At 40.5% G+C, this 19,166-nt stretch overlaps 1 protein-coding gene across 1 annotated transcript; it reads right to left on the reverse strand.

The window, feature by feature from the left end:
• Positions 1 to 2,963: 2,963 nt before the first annotated feature.
• On the reverse strand, positions 2,964 to 18,996 carry stard10 (StAR related lipid transfer domain containing 10). Its single transcript, XM_067594524.1, has 6 exons — positions 18,101 to 18,996; positions 9,404 to 9,551; positions 9,150 to 9,253; positions 5,909 to 6,026; positions 5,203 to 5,255; positions 2,964 to 4,275 (listed from the first exon to the last, which is right to left on the reverse strand). Exons 1-6 carry the CDS (start codon positions 18,257 to 18,259, stop codon positions 4,069 to 4,071), a joined length of 789 nt encoding a protein of 262 aa, XP_067450625.1. The 5' UTR covers positions 18,260 to 18,996; the 3' UTR covers positions 2,964 to 4,068.
• Positions 18,997 to 19,166: the final 170 nt, after the last annotated feature.

Consider the following 19,166-nt stretch of genomic DNA (forward strand, 5'->3'; position numbering starts at 1 on the left):
TTTTTCTGGCTAGTTCTAGCTAACTTGACGCAGCAAAATTGCAAAAACTTCCGTACGGCCGTCATGTGACCACTGAAAAAGACTGGGAAGACTATTCTGTTTTCATGCAAATGCCCTTTAACTAGATATGATCCCACTCACTTCTAACCTGCCTGAGTTACAGCTCACACAAGGCTGTGTGTATCAAAAATATATATGCCTGTTGCAGGTTAAGTTAAATTAAATTACCGTAAGCTAATAATACAGAAAATGAAAATGTAATCATTAACTCACTTTGGATTACATCACACACATTTCATTACAAAACAGACACTTGTACATACAAAGCCTATTTTTCACATGGGGCTCATAAGTGTTTTCTTCAATCCTTAAAATTAAATAGAAGTAAATGCAAAACGTTTTATTGGCTCGATTCACAGAGCTTGATTTGCATTCGCTCACAACATCAATTAAAAACAGGTGAAGTGACTCACTTAAAAGTGTGTTGCACTGAACTCCAGTTACATTATTGGCCAGTTGAGAAGTCAACAAGTAAATATGTAATTGAGGTGGTATGTTAACAGTTATAATCTTGGAAAACATAGCACTGTTACCATGGACAGAAATCATTTTGAACAGACGTTATCTATGACAGCGGTGGTGATGTGGCATTCAATCCGCATTCAACCCGACAAGCTTCTTGTTTGTCAGTTGTAGGGTCCCATAGGAACCAGAAGAGGGCAACCACACATCAAGATACTGAGTGAGCCTTGTTAGTGGTGAGAGAATTTAAAAAAGCACGAAACAATTAAGGGAAAACTGCATTTACAGTAGAGAGGCAATGTTGCAGAGGGTTTGCTTTGCTTGCATTTCAGCCACAGCAGTCAGCAAGATGAAAGCAACTGAGAGGGGGAGAGAGAGAGAGAGAGAAGGGGGATGCTGGCATGCAATACATTATAGATCAAACTGGAATCCATAACGTCACAGCCACACCGTACATGATGTAGGCAACCAGGAGACTCCAAACATGAAACATTTATGTGCTAAAGATATCCCACTTGTGAGTTTCCATGGATAAAAAGGTCACATTTATGAGTGTGCTCTGTCCAACCTTTAATGTTCATAATGATTTCAGAAAGCTGAAGGGGAACTATGCTTAAAATTGTGACCTTTGTGTATCCGTGTGTCACATATGAGCATGTGTGTATTTTTTGTATCCCCTCATGACGCAGTCAGGGGCCCCGTTGCCCTGAAGATTGGTAGTATTTCAGCCTTCAGGAGCCTCAGTGAATAAATACACAGACTCTGTGACAACTGAGTGACTTGGCAATGTGTTACTCATTTTAGATTTATGGTAAAAAAAAGGAAAAAGGAGAGGAAATAAAAATGAAATAGGGGGAGGAAGAAATAGGTGAGGAGTGGTAAAGAGAAAACAAGGAGAAAAACTTTCAAGAGAAGAATTAGAGGGAGGTGAAATTATAGACAAAGGAAATTAAGAGCCAGAGGCTATAAAGAAGACAAAACGGGATGGGAGTAAATGGAGGAGAACAAATGGTTGAGGTTAAGGAAAAGGGAAAAGGAGGAGAGGAAAACACATGAGTGGCAGAGAACTGAAGAGATGGAAAGAACTGAAGCAAAGAGGCAGAGGATCAAAGGAGGATAGAGGACAGGGTGAGGGATGGACCGAAAGAAAAGACGGAAGGATAGGAAGATGGGGGACAGAAAGAAATAGGGCAGAGAAGAGGAGACATTGCGAAATAGAGTAGGGGGAGAACACAAGAGATGGAAGGCGAGGGAGTGGGAGAGGAGAGGAGGAGGTGGGGCGGTGATGAGTCATCAGCCAGCTATCAGCCCTGGTGGGCTGGGTTGCTGTGGGGGTGGCGGTGTGACACATACGCAGAAACACACACGCGGAGGGATGCTGGCCGTCATGCTGCTTATATGTCTCCTCCTGCTGCGGAGGCGGGTGGAAGACAATACAGGGATGCCACTGGGACACACAGTTCAAACATACACATGTGCACACACGAGCCTTTCCTCTGACACACACACATAATGATGACGGCTGAGCAAGAGGCCTCATTAAGACTGAGGATGGATGGATGGTTATAAGGGCAGAAGGACAGCTGCAGGAAAGAAGAAAGGACAGAGACATATACATTTTATGCCTTCTTGCATCCCTCACATGCACATATTCTTTCCTTCTTCATTCATACTTTATTAGGTGGTGCATATGCAGAGGGGGGTGTTGTAGAAAGCGGAACATAAAGACAGGATGACATGCAGAAAATATTTTAAGCCATGACGTTACTGTATTATGTTGTTCCTCATATACAGACACTCAAAGACACAGATACTGTAGCTACATGTGCTTTAAAATAATACTGTTTACGTGCATCCAACATGTTTAATGCAGACTTTAGCCCTACTCGCATGCCATGTCCTCCAATTAATCCATCACAGGAAAACAGAAATTGCAGCTGTTAGACACGTGCATGTGCAGTATAGTCTGATCCTGCATAGGGAAGAAGGGGCGGACAACCTGCAATAAGTCACTTCCTCTGTGACATGCAAGCTCTCATCTCTCTGTGGTGCTGAGTCGATCTCAGAGTTGCCATGCCAACAGATTGGGGGATTCCTAATTCTGATCCAGGCCGTTGCGCACATAGGCTAGTGCATGCAATCAAACGAACACACATGCACAATTGCCAGTGGGTGAAAAACAGTTTATCAATAGTGTCATGGTGTTTTCTTTGTTTTAAATCATGGCAGGACAGTTTTAAAATCAATGGTGTGTGTGTGTGTGTGTGTGTGTGTGTGTCACTGAAACAATGTGTGAATGAGAGCAGATCAGCCAGTTAATCAGGTCAATGATTCTTTTTCCTATTTTAGCAACAGCACAACCATACCAACCTGCAGGCCATCATCACTCACACACACACACACACACACACACATAAAGAAAAAATGACTCAGCTCACTGGTGAAATTTGAAAACCTCTGTAGGAATCTGTATTTAATTTTTAAACTCTACATACATTCATACATCTCAGCAGACAGAACGTGTGAGTGTAAAATCTGTGTGTGTTTGTGTGTGTGTTATTGTGTGTGTGTGTACATGTGTTGGGGTTTGGTTGGGAGTTACAGCTGCCTTCTGCACACCTGCATATTTATCATGTGCTTACAAAATGTGATAAAGACACATAACGAGTGACAGAGAGACAACAAGGGGAGAGAGACATAAACTGGGAGTGTGTATGCATGTCTGGGTGCATGAATGCAGTCTTAAACGTGAACTCTGCATGTGTATACAGGTATGTATAGTATGTTAATTTTTACATACAAATTTTGTATGCATTGTGATCATTAGGGGTTGTACTTAGAAGTTTTCCCACTATTTAGACTACTGAAACAAGTGTGAGTTAAAGGAAGTTTGTATAATTCTGATATCCATTGTTTTGGCCTAAGTTTGAATGAAAGGGTGTGCACTGCCCAGTGTCTACATCAAGTTAATATGTAAACATTTAAACATTAATCTTACTGAAAATATATTTTTGCTATAATAATCTGCATAGCCCCCCCGATTAGAAAACGCTGATATATCCTTTAACAGGCATGAAAAATCACATTCACAGCCATGTTTTTGACTGTGATGAGATGTAAAAATACGTAGTCTTGCAGCCCCTTGTGAGTGGGTGGGTGTGTGTCTGTGAGTGCATCTATGTTGCAGACGTTTGTATATTGTATGTACGTGTTCATACATTATGTATGCGAGTAAGAGACTTGAGTTGGTCGAGAATGAGTTTGTCTGTATGCATGAATGCTTACATGCATGTGACTGTTATTATGACTGCATATGCACTTGCATGTAGAGTATATATATATATATATATATATATATATATATATGCACACATATGCAAGTATAAGCACATATACAGTTACATACTGAATCACATACATGGCACATTTGTGTCATTATGGATGTGTATCAGGCATGCATGTATCCCTGCATTACTGTATGTGTGTGTGTGTGTGTGTGCATGAATATGTGTGTTGTGTGTTGTGTTGTCGTGTTGTGTGTGTGTGTTAGTCGCTGTCTTCTCTCTCCTGGGTCTCGGCCAGGGAGCTCTCATCAATATTCTCCAGGCTCTCAGCATGCTGGATGCTGAGCTCAGAGAGTGGGATGCTGGGTAATGTAGTCTGTTCGGGGTAGAGCCAGGGCTTGAATCCGGGGTTGTGTCTCTGCTTCCACTCTGAATACTTCACACAGGCTTTGTTGATCTTCTTCATTGCCTGAAAAGAAAAAAAAAGGATCAACAACACAATATAGACAACATAAACATTAAGTTTTTATAGATTTATATTGATCCTCAAACACTTCAGCCAACAGAAAGGAGAGGATGGCACTGATTGCCAGAAATAATTTGGACTTAAATGATTTTGTCAGCATTTATTCTTGGTCAACCTTGAGAGAAGACACGCTAGACTGACCTCAACAGAAACAAAGACTACAGAAAGAGAGGAAAATGAAAAACAATGAAGATGGATGAGAAAAAGGATCATTAGAGATAGAAGGGAATTTGTGGAGAGATGGAGATATCTACAGCGATAAAAAAAAATACAGGCAGAGAGGTAAAGAGGGAGATAGTGGGAAGTGAATCTGTGTAGAATTTCTTGCTCTGATGTGAGAGCCAAATCATCAAGTACCTTCACATTTCCAGACATGCAAAAGTAATTAGATGCAAATATGAAACCTTATTCAGAATGACTATTGGTTTAAAAAAGAAACCTTAGATGGTAATATTTTTTTATGTAGTACTATATCTTGAATTATGAATGAACACTAATACAATGTCACACCCAGAAGGAAAAGTCCTCCTGTATTTATTGTGTTGCAGTCATCAGCGTTGTTATTTTCAGTGGGATTTGTACGTCTCACTGAGCTGCTGTTTTTCTGACTCTAATCATCAAGGGACTCTTCCATCCCGGGATGTTCTCTAGAGAATCTTTGCCCTATTTTAACAAATATGCACACGCTCTCACAGAGACAAACACACGAATACAGTAAACAGTGTCATACTGGAATGTGTAGGAGAGATTATACATTTTACACGTATAAGGTCTGCTGTGTGAAAAGTAACCTTTACGCACAGTGTCTGTGGATTAACACATCAACAAACACACACTCAAAGAATCTGTGTTAATCTGCAAATGACTTACGCGAGGAGCGAGGAAGTGGGAAGACTTGTTGACAACCCACTTGGGTAATGAACCTGCAAAGAGAGACGGAGAGAGCAGATAAAAGAAACAGTGAGGCACGAAGTGTGTGAATGAAAGAGAGACGGAGAGAGAGTAAAAGAGGAGGAGGAGGATGGAGAAGATATATAAAAAAAAAAAAAACAGGGATTTAGAGTTTGCTATATTACATGTCATGTCATACGGGATCAAAGTGGGGATTTGTAACCCAACTACTCTCTGCACTTCACCATATGCTTCTCACACACACACACACAAACACACACATTACAAACGCAATCAGCACTTGCATGCAAGAGAGGGACAGTAAAGACGTGAATTAAAGGGAGAATGAGAGGAAAGGATTAACGAATAGAAAAAGAGGGCAAGTTAAAAGAGGGGAGAGGGACAGAGCGAGAGAGTGAAATAGACTCTGTCCTTCATATGGTTACTATGGTGACTCATTTTGACATAAAGGCAGGGGAATGAATCATTCATTACAACTTTGAGCATGCGTTAAGCACCAGGGTGAGTGTGCGTGTACCTGTGTGTTTCTGTGTGTTTCAGTCTTTTATGTTTGTACTACTACTATTCATGTATTGCTGCATGAGTTTGTCCCATTGTGTTTGTGCTGTTATTTGCCGGTGTGAGTGTGTGTTTGTGTGTGTGTGTGTGAGTGTGTTATAGTTACCTCTTGGATCTACCTGGGCCATGTAAGTGAGGGTACAGTGGTTGGGTCCCTGGCTCTGGATCATGTAGCCAGTCTGAATGGACACAGCTCGCACCATGTCCTTTTTAGGAGGGTATTTCTGTTGGGACAACACACACACACACACACACACACACACACACACACACACACACACACACACACACACACACACACACACACACACACACACACACACACACACACACACACACACACACACACACACACACACAAACACACACAGACACAGATTTCTTATTCAATGCGTGTAGCAGCTGCCTTGTTTTCTGTCAAAAGTGTCCTTGAACAGGATAAGGAGCCCTTCAGTTAGTTAAAGTTGCTCCTGACGGGAACGTCAGCTAAAATTACCTCATTTAAGCATCAATGTAAATGATTTTCATACACTCCTCCCAAAGTAAACCTACTTCAGTGAATGCAAACTATACACATATGCACCCACTGTTTCTTTTAATCAGAAGTATCTCTAATATCAGCTACACAATCCTAAAATCTATCCAATGGCATATAAAAGGTCTGCAGGGTAGACGCTCAAGCGTGTTTTCCTGCTGCCAGTCAATCTGATTTTCTGCCCCGCAGTCATATTTATGATGCAAATCCTGTCCACAATATCCTGTGAGTAACACAGCAGTAAAGGCCAGATCTAGCTCTCTATTCCACTGCGGGCTCCTTTGACTACATATCTACGATTATTATTCATGATGATGAAGTACAGTGCTGGTTAGCCTGTGCTAATTAGGACAGGCACACTGTGGGGCACTTACAGTAAGAAGCACACAGTGCAGCAATCAGCTTAAGAACCTTTATCACAGTTAATGCTTTATCTCTCACCTACTGTATGACTTCCTATTTTTGGTGCCTGTACTTCTCCACTAATAGATTACATTGCAAGTAAGTTTTTGCTGACAGAACACTGGCAACATCTGTGAATCATTACATCTGCAGGTTGCCAGGAAATCACCAACAACACTGTAATGTTCTGAGCTAGATATAGGGGATGTTTTTTCATAGGGAAGACTACAGGAAATTTGTAGCATTTCATTTTTAGTCACTGATGGGGTGACTCTCTACTATCCTGACTTTAAAGAATAGCTTGATATTTTAGGAAATACAAGAGTATTTGCTTATTCATACTGATTAAAAAAACGAGATGTAACTTGTTAATTAGTGATCTTTAGAAGCACTGGTAGGTGGATTTTTTAAGGCAAGACGGAACCAGACTCACTGTTCTTGCCTGCTTACAGCTAGGCTAAGCTAACCGGCTGCTAGCTCTAGCTTCATTTTCAGCGTCAAACAAATGAGAGTGGTATTGATCTCATCTCAATAAGCTTCATTTCCTAAATATGTCAAACTATTCCTTCAAGTGATCCACCATACCAGGAAACTTCTACATATCTTCTGACCTGGGTATCTGATGATCAATCAATTAGAAGAATTGATCAACATAACATTTACTTAACTTTGTTTTTCTGGCTTTTGTTTCAAACAAGCAATGGTAACTTGTAATGGTCACTTGTTATGTTTCTCCTATTCTGATTCTTGTTTCTTTGGTTCATTTTATATGATTAAGAACTCAACAGATGAACTGGTAAAATAGTCATTAATAGCTATTAGTAATCATCAGTATAAATATATTAGATGAGACTCGCCCAATAGCAAGCTTTGCAGTGGGATCAGCCACAGTTACTACAGGGCAGTGGCAACTAGACTTCAAAGGCTGATTGCTGAAACCCTCTCCAAATTTACGACGGAAAAAGCACTTGTTACTAATCCTGCGGAAGAGTGCAGATGAATGTCGCGTCAAATACAGGATAATTGGACAGACTCCAGGCGGTGACCGCATGAACTCAGCACTCTACTGGTATCCCCCTTCAGTTGCAGCTCCACAAGTCAAACTCTCAAATTCTACTGATTATCAAGAGTGACCTTGGCTAATCACACACACACAGCCGTGCACACACACACTGTCTATTATGTTCGTGACCACTGATTGATGCAGGAATGCGGAAGGCGAGGCGGAAGTCAACAGCTAACAGTCACATGAAAGGCCTTATCTTTTTGTAAACATTATATTAGTGAGCGAAACTGAGAGTGAGAAACAGAGAGGGAAAGGGAGACTGAAAGACATACTAGGGGAGAGGCAGAAAAGCAAGAAAGACAGACAGGAAAAAAGAAAAAGACACAAAAACCGCAGACAGAGACAGAGACAAAGACAGAGAGAGAGAGGTGGAGCTCAATCAATGAATTATAAATTAGTTGATCGCAACTATTTTGACAATTGATTTATCATTGAATTGTTTTTTTTCTAGCAAAGATTCCAAACATCTGGTTCCAGCTTCTCCATTGTGAGGATTTGCTGCTTTGCATCGTCTTATGTGACAGTAAACCAAATAATTTTTGGTTTTAGTCAGACAAAACAAGCCATTTAGGACATTGTGAAAGGCATTTTTCCACTATTTTCTGAGATTTTACAAACCTGACAATTAATCAATTAATCACAGTCAGCAAGTTAATAATGAAAATAATAGTTTGTTGCACCCCCAGAGAGAAGTGGTGAGTACAAGCTTTTACACAGGATCATTCTTCTTCGGTCTTCTTCATCCAGTTGGACAAGAAACACAGAAACGGAGCCAAACTAAAGGCTGAAGTTTCTGGTCTGATTCCAAACTGAAAGTCACTCACATGGTCCCAGTGTTCTCTAATCTGTCTGCTTGTTTTACTGGCCTCTTGCACTCAAATTAGTCGTCCTAAAAAAAGCACAACTGGAAGCCGACCTACAATACAATACATTGAACTGAATCAAATTAACTATCCCGCACTAAAATTGAAGCAGTGTCGGCACAGGGTACAATCTATCATCTCCCTGGTAAAAGCATCAAAGGCAGGAGGTATGATTGTGCTCTCAGTTTGGATGCAGTGGTTCTGTGTAAGATAAGTGACACACACACACACACACACACACAGAGTTTTAATACCTCCTTTCCACAAATACAAATGCACAACGCCCTTCAGCTTGTTAAACTGGATCAATGTTCATGTCAGCTCACCCAATGTGCACTCATTTCAATTTGTTTCACAATGCTGCATTAGCACTCCAGTGCACCTTTGAACGCACATGTACAGAGTTATAGTAGCGTGAATGAGCAGGGCCCCAGCTGTATGTGTGTATGTGTGTGTGTATTCGTGTATACTGTATACTCACGGCATGTTTGACTGAATAGTTCATGATGATGTAATCTTTCCCTATTGGCAGCCAGGAGCGAAGCGTGATGACATCGCGGTTCCGAAGAGGATTTGGACACTTCCCTGTTAACAAACCGAAGAAAGCTGGTGAACATAGTATAGCGGATCAACGTGCATTTTACTGTCTGTGTGTTTCTGTTTCCTCTCACAGCCCCAAATCATATTAGTAACAAATCAATGCAGCTGTTGTTTACACAAGAGTGTGCTACATACATGAGTAGTAACCGACGTCCGCGTTGACTGTAAGTTTCCCGATATCAAAGGTCTCAATGACGTTTGTGTCCCATTTCCTTCTGTATTCAATGTCATGGAGAACGTCATACATGGTCTCAGCTGAGACGTCCTTACACACCATACGACACTGCGAGAGACAGATGGGTAGAAAGAGAGACATAGTGTTATAATCAACAGATGTATTTAACTCATATTTATCATAAGCACCAATCCTGTAATATATCTATATTCAATACATGATTTTAGAAGTTGCATTCCATAAATTCAAAGTACTGCACCAAAACAAACCCTGGTAAAAACATCAAAGACGTGCACAAAATTCAACATCCATACTTAATCTGATAAGCAAACAGAACAAATAAATTAGGTGGATGTGTGTAAATGTACACACACACACACACAGATCTGGCAACTGACATGTAAATGATTAGACATCAGATGGTCGAAGAGTGTCAGTGTCATGGAGCAGACAGGATGTGTGTGTGGTGTGTGTGTGTGTGTGTGTGTGTGTGTGTGTGACAGAGAGCGAGAAAGAGAAAATTAGGAGAGAGACACGTCACTGACCACAGATGAGTCATTACTAAACTTGAGCTTGTAAATGAAACACAATACATTCGGTACAGGACAGAGACACAGTTGAATAGTCTGTGAAAGTCGAGGGGTAATGGGGGGTCTGAACGCTTTTTTTTTTTTTTTTTTTTTTTTAGAGGCCATACACATCTACAAGTCCCCTGCTGTTTGGACAAAAGTATGAAGGATACACACAGTTTTCCAGAAATTAACTTGTCTCATCCTGAGATCTAGATTCAATACTTAAAAGTAGTGTTCCTACAGAAACAGGCCAGCACCCGATCTGGGTCCTAAAATCTACTTGAAGAAACATTAAAATAAATCATAATGACACATTTCAAAGCAAAATCTATAAGGAATCAGTTATATATCCGTACTTGTTGATTTGGAACAAGTTTGTGTAGGTGTGTCACAGCTTATTAATGAAACCACAGGGACTCGTGCCTATGTCAGGTTTGGAACAGATGCAGTAAATATAAACAGACATGTACATGTACTCTATAAGGAGAGGTCTGCATCCCTAGAGTTAAAGCTGTTACTACAGTTACAAAAGCCGGGGGGAATAAGTCTTAATGATAAGGAGAGAACAAAGGGAGAGGCATGTAAAGAGAAAAAAGACAGAGAGATAGACAAACTAGGACAGGTGAGACACAAAACACTAAGAGTGAGTGAGAGGCTGAGAGAGACTGTGAGACAAACAGAGCAGGAGAAGAAGAGCGAATGAGAAAGAAATGGACCGAGGATCCCAAATGATTTTAACTCCCAACTTACAAATCAGTCCAGATGGTTTAAAGCTACATCTCTCTTCTTTCCCTTGTTCCCTGAGGGCTTCATCTAAGAAAATGATCACTAATTTCACTCTACATTGACTGTTCATCTGTTTGAATAGGAGGCCTGCTCTCATTCTATATGCTAAAACAGTAGCAAATGAAACATTATGTGACTATCTTTGGTGTAGCGGCAAAAAAATATGCACAGGCCATTGAAAAACTTGCTCATTTGGAGATGTGCAAAATTCTTAACTAATAATCACTGACTAGTAATTCAGTCATATGAAAGAGTAAAATAAGATCAAGAGTCTACAGCCAACTGCAGAGCTTTGAGCTAAATGCTAATGTCAGCATGCAGACATGCTCACAATGACAATGCTAGCATGCTGCTGACTTGCAGATATAATGTTTACCATCTTAGTTTTGTTCATTTCCTCATTAATACAAGTGAGGCTGATGAGAACATCACAAGCTTTGCATAAACCAAAGTATTGGACGATTTAAATTTTTACCTGATGAAAAAAGTCAGTATCACTGAAATTATCACTGAAGTTATTACAATTCATCCTCTGGGCACCATGAAAATTGTGTGCCAACCCATCAAGTAGATGTCAAGTCAAGATATTTCATCAGATAAGGGGAAACTTTGACCTGCTGGTAGCACTAGATGAAAAGTCAGGGGCAATCCATCCAACAGTTGTTGAGATATTTCACTAAACCTGCCACTAGAACATACGATATCAGTCAAAAAAAAAAAATCAATACTCATTTCGAACATTAAGATCATTAAGAGTTAGTTTCACTGAGGAAAAATTACAGATGATGTTGGGAAATAAGGACAAGAAAGTGAGGACAGTGAGAACTCTGAAAATGCTCCAAGTGAGAAATCTTTAAACTTTTTCAGGCAAGGACCCAAATTAAGTGAAATGAATTGTCGGGAGACCACATATCATTATAACTCTCAATGACCCATTTTGTCTTCCAACCCACTTGTTAAAGAAATGTTATTTTACTACCTCTGACTCCAAATTGGACATGTAAAACAATGCCAGTATATGCACTGTATTGAGAGCTATGCTCACTTGTTGCCTAGTTGCTTTATTCATATGGTGCTTAGACAGTCAGTCTCACAGGGCTGCTCAACCAGCCACACTGTGAAACAAAAGAAAAAATGAAAATGCTAAATTGAAACGACATCCCCACAAACAAGGAGAACCCTTACTGAGAACAAGGAAATGTAGAGAGTGTGCAGAGAGCAGGTAAATACAGACTGACGCTGACAACAACATAAGAGACAGAATAAGGACACGTGGATGAATATCTGCAGGCGCAGGGCATCAGCGTTAGCTGGTCTAACCTCATCATGATCTCAATCAAGGTCATCAGAGGAGCTAATTCATGGCTCTGTTAGGAGGTAGACTGATACATGAATTTGGAGTCCGTTAGACTCCATTTATTCATGCTCCAATATCAGATAGCTCGCTCAAATAGACCGTAATCAAGTATGTAAGTGAAGTTCAAAAGATTCCAAGACAGACAGGAAGCAAAGTCACATAGGCAAAATAAAGCCACATACTATATGTAGTAGTATGTGTGTGGTCACATGAGTGAGAAAAGAGCAAATACAGACAACATATGCATGTATGCATCAAACTGTGCTAGGTGTGAGGCACAAAAAGATCCTGGACTGGAAAACTACCAGTCGCACCTATGGGCAGTTTAGTAGTTTTCCATTAACATTTAACTGACCTTTGATCACAAAGTCACTGTCACGTAATAACAAGTAGTCGTTAATTGAAAGTTTGGACTGAAAGTTACAAACTTGGTAACTTTGCTGATGATGACCATGAGATGTGGTTGAAGGCTCAACAAATGCAAGTAAGCGGACATTTAAGTTGAGATTATTTTGTCACATATACTGTTCCAAGGTTAAGAATCTGCTTATTTCAGCTTTACATACAGTCAACAGTCACATTTTCCTGTGTGACAAGATGTAAAAGGTCCTTTGTTTTGTGTTTCACACTTTGGCTTGAAAAGTTTTTCCATTAGTATTTTTATTATTTTGAAGCCATAAATTAAAGCATAATGAAATGCAGCATAATTTTTCACAGTAATTATACTGCACTATCTGTAGCAACAAATGTAGAAAATGGTCTGTTCTTCTAAACAATCGGGAAGATACTGTACATAATGCACCAGGACAAAGCTGCTATTGCAAGTATGATGACTAAGCTTTGGTTGAAGGTAACTGAGTACATTTTAGAGCTGCAACAATAAGTCCATTTTTACAGAAAATTAATTGACAATCATTTCTAAAAAATAAATTCATCCTTTTTTCAAGCAAAAATGCCAAATATTCAATGTCAGGGTTTTCTGCTTTTATCAGTTTATATCATTGTGAACTGAACATCTTTGGATTTTGGACTGTTGGTCGGACAAAAGAAGACATTTGAAGACGTCACCTTGGATTGTGGGAAATAATAACAGGCATGTTTCACTATTATCTGGCATTTTATTGGCCAAATGACTCATTGATTAATCCAAAAAAAACAATCAGCAGATTAACTGATAATGAAAATTATTGTTATTTGCAGCCCTTGTACATTTACTCAAGTACAACACTTAAGTACAATGTTGAGGTACTTGAGTATTTACTTTTTATGATGCATCTTTACACTTCTACTAAATGTATTTGACAGCTACAGTTACTAGTTACTTTGCAGACGTTTTTTACATCCAAATCATATGCTTATTTCCTACAATATGACTCCGATTCATTGGCACCCTGACCCTTAGCAACCAGGGCGCCCCACTGAAAATTAATTTTGAATGTAGGACTTAACTTGTAATTGTGCTATAACAACTTTTACTTGAGAATGTTGAGTAAAGTTTCCACTGCTGTGACTAAGAAATTGACGCAGGAGGAGGCCAGGGAGAAATCAGCATAAAAACAAGCTTATTGATTTTTTTAAAATGTGATTAGTGATTGTAGATTCAGCTGATACTGCTCTGTCTAAAATAATGAAATGCCTTTCAATTATTTAGAACACTTAAAACCTTTATAAATACAAAGCTATTACTCATCAACATTTCTGTGGATGTAGCACAGAGCGGTTGTCAGTACACCAGTATCAGTTTGGTCTCAAATTTGATATCTGTGTGTGTGTGTGTGTGTGTGTGTGTGTGTGTGTGTGTGTGTGTGTGTGTGTGTGTGTGTGTGTGTGTGTGTGTGTGTGTGTGTGTATTTGTGTGTACTTGCAGGTCAGAAAAGACCAGGGAGAATAATGGACGTTGTTGTATCCACAGGCAAACTGAAACAGGAGTAGGAGGTAGAAAGAAAGCCAAATGAAAAGGTGAAAGAAGAGAACTGATGAACAGCAACAGAATGAAGACATACGGCCAGATAAGTACATGTGTGTGTAATTCTATTACACACTAATTCAGTAAACTCAACAGATGAAGCAAGGAGACGGAGGGGATGGAGGGAGAGACAGAGAGGCGGGTGAAAGAGAGTTCAGAAAGATAAAACAGAGACAGAGGGAGACAAACAGGCGGACAAATAGGTACTCAAACAATGCTTGTGCGTGCAAGTCTTTTTTCAGGCCTGTCCGTACTGCGCCCGCTGCCCACTCACAATGACCTCTGACCCCCCTGTGCGTCCAACCCACTCCGCCCACTTTCTCTCCCTTATTCCCCGTCGCACCTACTCTTGTTCTCTCCCTGCCACTCTCTTTCCTTCCCTTCCCTCTGCTGCCTCCAACCTGTCGACTCTCATCTTTTGCTCCTCTGGGTGCAGATACATGATTGCAGAAGACAATTGTGAAAAAAAAAACATAAAAGCGCGAGTGTGTGTGTGTGTGTGATTCAGAGCCGGGCTTCCCTCTGTGTCAGTGTGAAGAAAAACGCAGGAGTCTCCAGTGTGCGTGTGGCAGAGGCAGGAGAAGCGGGCAGCCATCTGACGACTTGTAAAACTATTCAAGTAAACAAAACCACCTACATACTAACACACACACACACACACACACACACACACATATTGTGTGTGGGGTCATATGCTGACACATGATATCATGATGATGGTGAAGGTTAGCGTGAGTGATTACAGCCGTGATATAAAAAGTCATTATTGATGAATATGGCAGTGACGATAATTACGATGATAATGAGGCTGATAATAATTACACTGCTAATGATAATGATGATTGCCAGTCTGTTCTCTCTCTCTCTTTCTCTCTCTCTCATTCAGATATATCTGTTCGTCTTTACCACCGTTAATGCTATAGGTAAAGAGAGAAAGTGAAAAAGGAAGAGAGAGTGAGAGATTGGGGAAAAAGTGTTAAGTCTCCACACCCACATTAATCATTTGACATGCATCAGCAAAGATGCTTGCTTTCATTCCGTCTATAAATAGAAGAGCTGTATCTGTGGCATCACTACACACACACACACACACACTTATAAGCATGAAACATGCACATCGATAACCACACTTACACACTACAAATCCTTTCATCGTTTTGTCTATAGAGAAAAACCACAAAATTCAGAGAAATAAACGCACTCGTGTCACGTCAGAGTTTGGATGAAATGAGTGGCAGGTTGTGTGTTAGGAAAAAAAAAAGACAGGTACAGAGAGATAGAAAGCTGCACCATGCAAAAACCAAGCTCCTGTAACTGTCATATTTACATAAAGATAATGTGCCAGTTAGAGATAGAAACCCCACCCGAACTCTAAATGTGTGTGTGTGTGTCCGTGTGCTTCTCTCTGTTTGCAGAGCTGTCGAGAGGAAACACACCTGGGCTGTATGAAAAAGCATGAATAAGCAGAACCTTACCCTTTGCGTACACACACACACACACACAAACACACACACACATTATACCCTGCTGATGAGGACATGATACACCTCTCCTGAAGCACACATACCCTGAGGAATTACACAGGCAAATGCGGCCAACTCACACAAAAGAACAGGTACAAAGACAGATAGAGAGGGGTGGGGCGTGGGGGAGCTGTGGTGTCCTCTGCACATGAAGATAACACCCGTATGCACACACACACACACCCATGCATGCACACACACATACATTACTTTATTTAACAAAGTAAACACCTGGTGGTTTGCTCACGCTCGTCAGACCCGGATACACCAGTAAAACAGCAGGAAAGCACACACACAGAGGAGAGGGTGTTTAGCTTCTATCAATGTCCAGTATACAGCAGAAAAATGGATGCAAAAATAACTGACAGTAATTAGATTATTATGGAAGTTCTTTAAGTAACATTTAAAGGCTGTAAAGTGTGCAACCTTCCCAAAACTGTCAGCTGTCAAGCCAAATCAGTCTTAAAGTGAGAGTGACAACACTACAGGTTTTGAGCCAGTGAAGCACTAAAATACCAGTCAGTCAGGTTCAGTGCCAACATGGATAAGTAAAGACTGTAGTGCACACTGGGAAAAAGCGTTAGAAGTATGATAAAACAATGTAAGGCTGCAACTAACGAGCTTTTTCATTATTGATTAATCTGCCAATTATTTTCTTAATTATTCATTTTGGCTATCAGTAAAAAGTTTTTAAAAAATACCTGTTACAAGTTCTCAGAGTCAAAGGTGATGTCTTCAACAGTCCAAATCCCAAAATATTCAGTTTACCATCATGTATGACATCTGAGAAGCTGAAACTAGAGAATCTTGGGCATTTTTGCTTAAAAAAAAAAAAAAGACTAAATTGATGATTCGATTATCAAATAGTTGGCGATTAATATTTTGTTGATCGACTAATTGTTGCAGCTCTAAAACAATGTCTTCTGTTACAATTTTTTGATCTATTTTAATATTTTCCAGGCTATAGGTTCCAAATGATGCAAGAGTCTTACAACAGTTCATATTTCTTCACGTTATTGATGTTCTTAATGGAGTGTTCTATGATTTTAAAAAAGGAACTGAAAGTCATATCAAACTCTCGCTTTGTATCTTCACACACGTGTGCAAATTCAAACTACCTCTATAATCACCTTTTCCCCTTCAAGAGAGCACAAGTGTGCCGTGAAGAGTGAATCTAAATTAGCTTTTGTTCTCTGTTCCGGAACACTAACAAAACATTATTAATGACGTGGTCAAAAATAACATGTTAGATGATACGCAGCAGTTTCTACATTTAAAAGGATATCGACACCCAAGACATTCACACTTAAGACAAACTGCCAGGACTGATAATTGACCTGATAACAAAGTTGACTCATTATGTACTTTCACATGCTTGTCACATTATCTTACCTAAACAATGATCAGGAGTGACCACATTTTTCCATCTACTGTCCCTTGTATTATTAATGTCTGGTTAATTATTTATTGTAGTGACAAAAGGCCACCACAAGTTATCAGAGTGATGTCTTCAAACAGTCAATAAAACTCAAAAATGAACAATCATATGAAACAGAGAAGCAGCAAATTCTCACATTTGAGAGCCTGCAACTGCTTAATAAACGACATAATTCATCACTTGATTATCATAAAACTCTTTGATTCATTTTCTGTCTATCAACTTTTCAGCTCTAGTCACTTCTATAGTCTTTTGTGCTATTTCCTGGTGCGCTTTTGCTCATTTCCCTGTGTGTTAAATGGATGAAAAACTGTATGCAAAACCATTTCCAGACAAGACAATAAAGAATAAACCAGACATTACTGTACAGTTTAGCAAGCTGAGGCAATATACTGAACACTAACCACTATACAACTGATTAAAGACTTGGAAAATAGTTCCACTGGCAGAGGATGATGTGTCTCTCCAGAGAATTAAACCTGCCTCCAGAGATTACCTCCTGCTCTCACTTCTCTTTACAGTCAATGGGATTTCTCATGGTGCACCAGGCACATCATCACCACTGTGCACATTTAGAAATATCCTAGATGAGTGAATCTAACATGGCATTTGTTTCTTGTTGCAGGCACTGTTACTGTTACTGTATAGTATTTCTAAAAACCCATGTTTATGTGTGATGACATGCGGGAAAAAGTGCAGTATGCTGTGTCATTTGAATCAGTTTCTTTGAAATGTAACTGGCTGTTAGTGGTTTGGAGAAGCCTCTGCTACCACAAAGGGATCATGCAGCAAAAAGCAGTGATTAAAGCATGTCAGCAGTTTGAATCCTATAGGAATAGAGCACATCCCTGCCAAGTGGATTATACAGAAGCTGGGTTTCTTTTTTTGCTCCCAGTCCCTTTATGCTTGATTCTGATCTAAACTTTATTTTGACATATTCTAGGTACTTGTTTTATAATCTGTTTATATGCTGTTATGTTTCATAGCTACCTGTGGGGGGGTTGAGCAGTCTCACCTTAATTTTGTGGACGGACTTCCCCGCCTCCAGACCCTGGGTCCACACCGTGATGCCCCCCTTGCTGTAGTTCATACTCCAGCCCTCCTCGCACAGACACTCCGCCTTGAAGCTGGCGAACGCCCGGTCGTCCGGGATGGTCACAGTGTGTCCAGACATGGCTCGTTACCGGCGGGTGAGGGGGGGGGAAGGAGAGGGAGAGAGGGGGTTAGGGGAGTGGGGGGGGGGGGTCCAAGAGACTCCTGCTGGGCCCGGAGGAGACACGGTGAGCCAGCGAAAGCGAATGGAAAAGCCTAGAGCCAGTTGTCCTCCTCTTCTGTGGGAATAACTTCTGTAATTCAATTTCCTCCTTGCAAGAAGCTTTTATAGGCTGCACCGCGTCTTGTGATGATCTATGTGTGTGTGTTTGCTTGTGTGCGTGTGTGTCTGTACTCAGGGAGGCACAACAACCGCAATCCGCCCCGCACAAACTAATCAAACAGAGGTGAACGCACAGGTGAGAGCGCGCAAAAAGGAGGCAAACACGTGTCAAAAAATGAAATGAACGAATTAAGTGTGCGTTTTAGTTGATGACGGTAATTTAATAAGTTTCAGTCCGGTTCAGCAGTCCTCTTCAGACAAACCATATGTTTCTGTGTTTCCGCTTCACACTCTCTCTCTCTCTGTCTATCCGTCTCTCTCTATCTATCTGTCTCTTTCCTTCTTTATCTATCTTTTCCTCTGCGTGTCTTTCTCTTTTCTCTGTTGGTGCTGGTTCTTCTGTGAGCTTATAAAAATTTGCAGCAGCCCTCCATCGCTGCGTCGCTGCTGTGGCAGGTGGTAGAGGGGATGCGGTGAGAAATAAGAGGAAGAGGAGGAGGAGGTGGAAGGGGAGAGGAGGAGAAACCACGCAGAACAGGCAGGCGACGCAGCGGCGACTACATTGGAAACGCCTCCCTGTGATGCCTTTAGGTGCTCTTCGTAAAGCCCACTGCTCTGCCGAGTGGACATTTTGTTTGTTTAACTTATTTGATCGAAAATGAGGAAAGTGAAATGCTTTTCGTGGCTGCTGCTTTTTGGGAAAGCC

Source organism: Thunnus thynnus, chromosome 7, assembly GCF_963924715.1.
Source record: "Thunnus thynnus chromosome 7, fThuThy2.1, whole genome shotgun sequence".
NCBI lineage: Eukaryota > Metazoa > Chordata > Actinopteri > Scombriformes > Scombridae > Thunnus > Thunnus thynnus.